This window comes from Alosa sapidissima, chromosome 13 (assembly GCF_018492685.1).
Source record: "Alosa sapidissima isolate fAloSap1 chromosome 13, fAloSap1.pri, whole genome shotgun sequence".
Classification (NCBI taxonomy): Eukaryota; Metazoa; Chordata; class Actinopteri; order Clupeiformes; family Clupeidae; genus Alosa; species Alosa sapidissima.
This window is the reverse complement of record NC_055969.1, coordinates 7,559,243-7,566,742: the sequence shown is the minus strand read 5'-3', so window position 1 is coordinate 7,566,742 and position 7,500 is coordinate 7,559,243. Positions and strand designations below refer to the sequence as shown.

The window sequence follows — 7,500 nt, the reverse complement described above, 5'->3', positions numbered from 1 at the left end:
TGTATTTGTATGTGTGCATGTGTCAGTGTGTGTGCGTGTGTGAAGGAGAGAAAGAGAGGGTGTGAGCTCTCTAAGCCCATTGAGACTCTTTGCAGCTTTAAGCTAAAGTGCAGGTCTTTGAATGTGTGTTTGTGCGTGTGTATGTATGTGTGTGTGTGTGTGTGTGTGTGTTTGTGTGTGACCGTGTGTATTGTGTGGGTGTATGCAAATGCATTTGTGAATATGTAAACTCCTCTGCTCTCAAGCGGTCTTCCTCTCTGGGGTTAAACACTTCTCTTTTGTGTAAGAGAGAGCAGCCTGATGTCGTTCTCCAACGTAACACTAAAACGGATGAGAGGGGCTTTGTGTGGATGGAGAGCGTGTGTGCATGAGTGTGTGTTTGTGTGTGACTGAGCAAATGTGTGCTTGTGTGTATGTGTAAGGTTTTTGTATTGCTCAATGCTGCCATCTAGCTGTAAGTACTCTACACCCTCAAGTGGTTTAGAATCCTCAAGAGGGTTGGAATATTAAATGCAGTAGGGGGTAGGACCTTTCCCAACACACACATACACACACACACACACACACACACACACACACACACACACACACACACACACACACACACACACATACACAAACACTCACCTGAAATACTGGAAACTTAATGATGTGAGAGTGTAGTCTGTAGAGTGACAGTCTTGGACAGGGTTTTCTCAAATGCTCAATCTTGGACAGGATCGTTAATACAGGATCAGTAATTGATCAATTGTCCTTATTACTGAAATTCTCCAAACGTGTTTTGCATAGATGAGTATACATGATGCTTCCTTTAGATGTCTTTGTCTAAGCCACACCCCTTTGGTCACTCATTGGTTGCCCCTAATAGATGAATGGGAAATGGGCCGGTCTTTTAGACAGTAGCTATGCACACCAGAGACAGTATGAAAAACTGTGTGTGTGTGTGTGTGTGTGTGTGTGTGTGTGTGTGTGTGTGTGTGTGTGTTCAATGTCATGCAAGTGCCCATACACTCCCAAATGGCCCTGACTGAAGGTTGGGGTGTTTACGGATGCACTGTTGCACAGACTAAAGGGTGAAGCTCCAATGTGTGTGTGTGTGTGTGTGTGTGTGTGTGTGTGTGTGTGTGTGTGTGTGTGTGTGTGTTTGTGTGTGTGTGTGTGTGTCTTGCTTATTTGTAGCAGTCAGTGCAAAGCATTGATTTATATTTGGAGAGGAAGAGAGAGAGTTAAAGGGATAGAGAGAGAGAGAATGAGAGTGAGACGAAGGGAGTGAGACCTTGAGACCCCCACTCCTCCGTGTCCCCAACTAATCCTTTATCCCTTATTCTCTCTCTCTCTCTCTCTCTCTCTCTCTACTCTGTCCATCTCTTACTGTCTGCCTCACCTGTCTTTCCCCTTCACTACCTCCAGTATCTCTCCCCACTCTCTACCTCTCTCTGTCAGTGGTCTTGTCAGGGGAAATAATGCACTTAAGACAGCAACACCTCCAAACACTTTACTGATCTAAGACAAGAAAACAGTCACACAAAACTCTCACTGACAGATTCGCAAACAGAAACACATATATGTGTATCTGAAGCACACTATAAAAATCTATCGGTGTGTCTCCTCTCTAAAACCACACACATTTTCTCTTACACACACACACACACACACACACTTCTCACAGTTTGTCTCCTTCACTGTCTCTTTCTCAAACACACACACACACACACACACTCACACTGGGCCCAGGTGTTCAGGTAGCAGGGCTGAGAGGTTAGTGCAGACAGAGACCCTGTCAGGAGTGAGTCACGACTACGTCTAATAAAAGCTCCTGTGACAGGCCTGTCTGAAAGCTTGAAGGATAACACCTCCCTCCCTGCATGAACACACACACACACACACACAGACACACACACACTCAGAGATACACACCCAAAGACAAATACACACAATCCAGTCAAACCAAAAAACATTCACATGAATGCACCCATCCATACCATTCCAAAGCTGCATTCACAGACTGAGTATTCTCAATGTACATATACAGTAGTGACCACACAAAGAGCCCCTCTTTCACACACATCACCTAAACCTACACGCACATTCTTCATTCTTCCAAAACCAGATGCATCTCACCTCTCCACTACCCTCCTACCCTTACTTTAACTCATTTTCTTTCATCTTCTCGTCTTCTACTCTCATCGTCTACTTCCTCCCCTCCTCCTCCCTCCCGCTCTTCTCTTTGTCTCTGCCTCCTCTCTCTCCCTCTCTCTCTCTCTCTCTCTCTCTCTCTCTCTCTCTCTCTCTCTCTGGGCGCTGTGGGTTGGCAGAGTGGCGAGTGGCGTTATTAAACATTGATTGGTGCCGGCCGCTGGACTGCATGCATGTATTATTGAGCCGGCATCGGGCTCGACACCTGCCTACACTGACAGCCGCCCTGCACGGCACGGCACAGCGCTTTGATAAGGCGTGAAGGTTTCACGGGGCGCCGGACTGAGATTGCAGATTACCTGAACGCTCACACACTCTCTCTCACACACACACACACACACACACACACATTCATGTACACAGTCACACACATACACAGACTCTGACACACACACACAATCTAATCTTCTGTATAAATGCCTATTCGTCACACACACACAGACACAGGCACATACACACACACACACACACACACACACACACACACATAATCTTACACACACACAGTTTCGTTTTCAATCTATTACTGCATTTTCAATTTTACACACTGGTGGAAGCAATCATACATGCAGATGATCAGCAAGATGATTATGGGGAGCTGAATATTTACTGACCAATATACATACATCTTCAGAGGGGTCCACTTATCCTCCGTCAAACAGCAAGACCTGCCTGTGTTCTAATGCCCAGGAAATGCTAACCTTTACCTTTTTTCTCTTCCCTCCCTTCTCTCTCTCTCTCTCTCTCTCTCTCTCTCTCTCTCTCTCTCTCTCTCTCTCTCTCTCTCTCTCTCTCTTACAGATGAACAGGCCAATCCAAGTGAAGCCAGCAGACAGCGAGAGTAGAGGAGGTACTATCACTCACACACACACACACACACACACCCTGAGAGAGAGAGATGAATTCATACACAAATTCAGTTAGACATGTGTTTACCCACATGCACGCACAAAGAAGCAGAAGTGCATTCTAACGGCCAGTCACACACACATGGTCAGAAATCACATGGGCCACATGTTGAGTACAATCTCAATTTAAACTAGCCTTAACATCACACCCACGCACATACACACACACACTCACACACACACACTGTCACTCTACATCTCCGTCACCATTACCCTTGTGTGTGTGTTTGTCAGAGCCTCACAGACCTGTGTGTCATATTTAACGCCGCCTCGTGATGGTGCTTGACAGCAGAGCCCAGTGGAGACACAGCAACGCCTCGGCAGCATTACATAAACCCTGGCCTCTCCCTGACTCTGTGCGTGTGCGTGGGTGTGTGTGTGTGTGTGTGTGTGTGTGTGTGTGTACGTGTGTCTGTGTTTGTGTCTGTGTCTGTCTCTCTCTCTCTGTGAATGTGTGTGTGTGTGTGTGTGTGTGTGTGTGTGTGTGTGTGTGTGTGTGTGTGTGTGTGTTTGTGTTTGTGTTCAGACTCTTAGAACATAATCTTGCGCATGTTTTTAGGCACATCTCAAAAAAAGGAGGGGTGTTGAGTAAAAGAAGTAAGAAAGGAAACAAAGGAGGAGAGGAAATGAAGGAGGAGAGGAAACAAAGGGAGGAAAATGCAGACGAGAGATGAGAATAAAAGGAGAAAGCAGAATGGAGGAGGCAAAAGAAGGAGAGATGAGAAAAGGAGAGAGGAAAATAAAAGAGGAAAGGCCAAACAGCAGAAATCTGAAGAGGACAGAAACAGGGGGATAAGAAGAGAGAAGAAGAAAGCAGAGGTGCAGTGAGGTGAGGAGAGGAGGAGAGAGAGCAGAAGGGGAGGGGTAGCAGAGAAGAGATGAGAGGAGATGCGATGAGAGGACAGGAAAGTTGTTGGGAGAATTACTTTGTCCTTTTTCTCCCGGTAGCTTTGGCATTCCCTAACGGGGATTGATGGAACCGCAGAGGGAAAGAGACTCACAGTGAGAGCTGAGATGTGCCCATCTCCTCTCTCCCTCCTCTTTCTCTCGTCCACCCTCTCTCTCTCTCTCTCTCTCTCTCTCTAATTAAAGCCTTCTCCCTCGCTCTGTGTCTGACAGATCAATTGCCTACAGATAGCTGGAGAGCCGCAGCACCCCTGTAACCCATGCAATCTCTTCTATCACTCATACAGCAGTTCCTGCAGATATGGCACACAATGCCTGTTGGCAAGACCAAATCAGACCACAAATCCCAGAATGCACTATTTCAACGGCTGTTTGCAGGTCATCGTTTTGGATGTGGCTGACGTTATCGTGGAAGGGCAGCTTTGGCCAGTATGTTTTTATCAGGTAGTAACATGATGAAGTCCAACCATGGATTGATGGTATCGCCGTTTGCTTCTGTTGCCTGTGTGTCTGGAAAAGCAGACCAATACAGTATGGTGAGAATCGTGTCATCAGCATCACCTTTTACAATGCATTGCTAGATGTCCAGTAACCTGAGATTCAACTACAATTTTAAACATGCAAGAAATTCATTGCAATGTCCATATAGATCCTTTGAGGGCATTTATTTTGATATCGGTTTTCATTCATGAAATGAAAACATATTAGAAACAGTAAAGTCACTATAATTCACATCGTGACCTTGGAATTCGTGGAAATTAGCCTGGTTGAATTCACTGTTTCTGAGATCATCCTTTTTGACCAAACATGTGCATCCTTCTCATGGTGTCAGTCGGGGCATTAGGTTTGGGAATGGGAGAAAGGAGAGAGAGAGAGAGAGAGAGAGAGAGAGAGAGAGAGAGAGAGAGGGGGAGAGGGAGAGAGAGAGTAGGAGTGAAAAGAAGGACAGATATGGAGTGAGGGAAGAGAGAGGGAGTGATGGTGAAAGAGAGGACATTGCAATCTCAGTGAGATGAAGAAAAAGAGATGTCCATACAGAAACACACACACACACACACACTTGTCTCCCCCAGGAGAGGAGTTGTTAGGCTGTCAAGGCAAAGCAGAGTGGCCTCCAATCTCACAGCAATCAGGGAGAAGACACACAGCTGTCTAGAGCACACAGCTTACAGACACACACACACACACACACAAACACACACACACACACACACACACACACACACACACACACACACACAAACTGATGTCCATTTACATGCACATAGAATCATGCAGCCATAGAAAAATATCGAAAAATATATTTCACTCATGGTCTTTGAACTAGAAAATCTAGCAGTCTCCACGCTATGAAAGATAATAACTACTCTCTTAAACAGCACAGAAAACACAGAGAGTCTCTGAGAAAGTCTCTGATGCAGGAACAGGATCTCAACAGAGCTGAGCGAATGACTGTATGCTAGCATCTATCTACCTGTGTGAATATATTGTAGGCCCATGTTGGCATTTGTATGTTTGTGCAGGTATGTTTACACTGCTGTATGTGTGTGTTTGTATATGTGCACGTGTGTGTGTGTGTGTTATTGTGTGTGTGTGTGTGTGTGTGTGTGTGTGTGTGTGTGTGTGTGTGTGTGTGTGTGTGTGTGTGTATGGTTGTAAACGCTCCCCTTATGTGAGGCCAAAAAGGAGATTAGTCTTGTCGACTTGGCAAGGACACCCTGTCGGAAAGCAGCAGGAGAGACCCCTGAACACACACTCACACACACACCAGATACACTGGTTCCTGCTGTCCACTAATACTCTCCTACATACCACACACACACACTCAAACACATGCTCACTATCCACGATTACCTCAATCCACGTTTGAGCCTCTTCTATTTTCAAATGCCAGTAAGATGAACAGACATTTTATTTTTTCAGGACTGAAGTAACATACAGACTTTTAAGACAGCCATCATTTCTTATTACACATACACACTTTGTAAATGTTGACTTGTACACTGATTAATTGCTTTTTTACTTTCTTCTGTTAATTCTATATTTAGTATTCTATAGAGTATTCTATACTCTATTTTGCATACTGAAAGACACACACACACACACACACAGGTCTTGTACACTCAGTGTGTGTCTGTCTCCCAGCTGTTGTTATTGAAGTCTCTTGGCGTTGACTCAGCTATTATGCTTTAATAAAGGCCAGACACAATGCACCTTTTGTTCCCTGCATCTCGATGGGCAAAATAACAATGTCTCAATCTTAGCACTGTCACTGGCACACAAAGAGCTAACAAGAGCTAAAAGGCACTCCGATGGCTGTAAGGCAATGTCCCTAATCAGGGGCACACATTTGGAGTTACACTTACACATAAACACATCTTCTCTCTCTTTCTGTCACTATTTCTCTCTCTCTCACACATTCAACTGCACACCTTACAGAATCATCAACCACTGTGCCAGGCTTCTAGGCACATTAAAGAGGCTTGTAACTTAATTCATTTTTCATTCATTCACATTCATTTTTATACAGACGTAATTATGTTGAAGTACCTCTGTCTGTGTTTAAGTAACATTTGACAGCTACTCGCAAGAACTGTCATAAACATTTACACACCATCTGAAATAGATGTTCGGTTAACGGAGAGTTTAAAGTACAATAAGTATCAAGCTAGGCTAGCTTCAAAATGTGAATTAAATCTGGATTGCTCATATTCACAGTCAGTCCTTGGAAAAGTAAACGTCTCCAGGAAAAAGAAATATTTTTGCAGACAGTCTTTATGTGTTAACATCCATACCTGTCTTCAAGCACCAGTGTAGAGCCTTGATAATGCATCTACTGTATAGCTACCATTACATGTGTTACATAAGCTCCTGTTTTGGGCCATTTTGTGATTTTCTCAACATTCATTACTCCTATTTTCTGTGTGCAAGGCTTACAAAGTGTGTGTTTTCATGTCACTACCCAATAATCTTAACACAAATCATATCACAATAACCCAAACCAAAGCCTACACCATCAGCATTCCATAAGCATGATCCACAGAACTAAACTAGTGCAGTCAGATGGTGTGCTGAGGTCCTGAGCTGTGTGTGTACTTTCAGAAGACAGAAAACTGTTTGTGGGGATGCTAAACAAGCAGCAGTGTGAGGATGACGTGCGGCGCCTCTTTGAGTCCTTCGGTAGCATCGAGGAGTGCACCATTCTTAGGGGTCCTGATGGAAACAGCAAAGGTGAGGCTTTGTGGTTTCGTTGTGGAAATCAACAGGCTTGTTGTGTGGCTATGAATGAGCTGATGGAAATGATATTGACTATAGGAAAACAGGCTGTTCAAAGGATTGAAGGTAGAAATAGGATTTGCAGAGGATGCAGAGGATTTTCCATTAAACTCTTTCAATATATTTAGCACTCTCTTCTACATTTTCTTTTACACTCTTTCCTCCTTTTCTCTCTCTCTCTCTCTGACTTCCTCTCTCACCTTCTTGTAGGTTG

General features: G+C 44.4%; 1 protein-coding gene across 12 annotated transcripts in view; it reads left to right on the top strand.

Annotated features, from left to right (window-relative positions):
* The window catches only part of celf4 (CUGBP, Elav-like family member 4), an 84,355-nt gene that overhangs the window by 60,334 nt on the left and 16,521 nt on the right, over nucleotides 1-7,500 (top strand). For 9 of the 12 annotated variants that reach the window (XM_042059822.1, XM_042059827.1, XM_042059820.1 and 6 more), the window contains 3 exons: nucleotides 2,998-3,046; nucleotides 7,113-7,241; nucleotides 7,497-7,500. The exon at nucleotides 7,497-7,500 is cut by the window's right edge. In XM_042059822.1, coding sequence (XP_041915756.1) covers nucleotides 2,998-3,046; nucleotides 7,113-7,241; nucleotides 7,497-7,500 — 182 coding nt within the window. The remainder of the gene's footprint in view (nucleotides 1-2,997; nucleotides 3,047-7,112; nucleotides 7,242-7,496) is intronic. The other 3 variants (XM_042059828.1, XM_042059823.1, XM_042059819.1) reach the window with 1 other exon arrangement.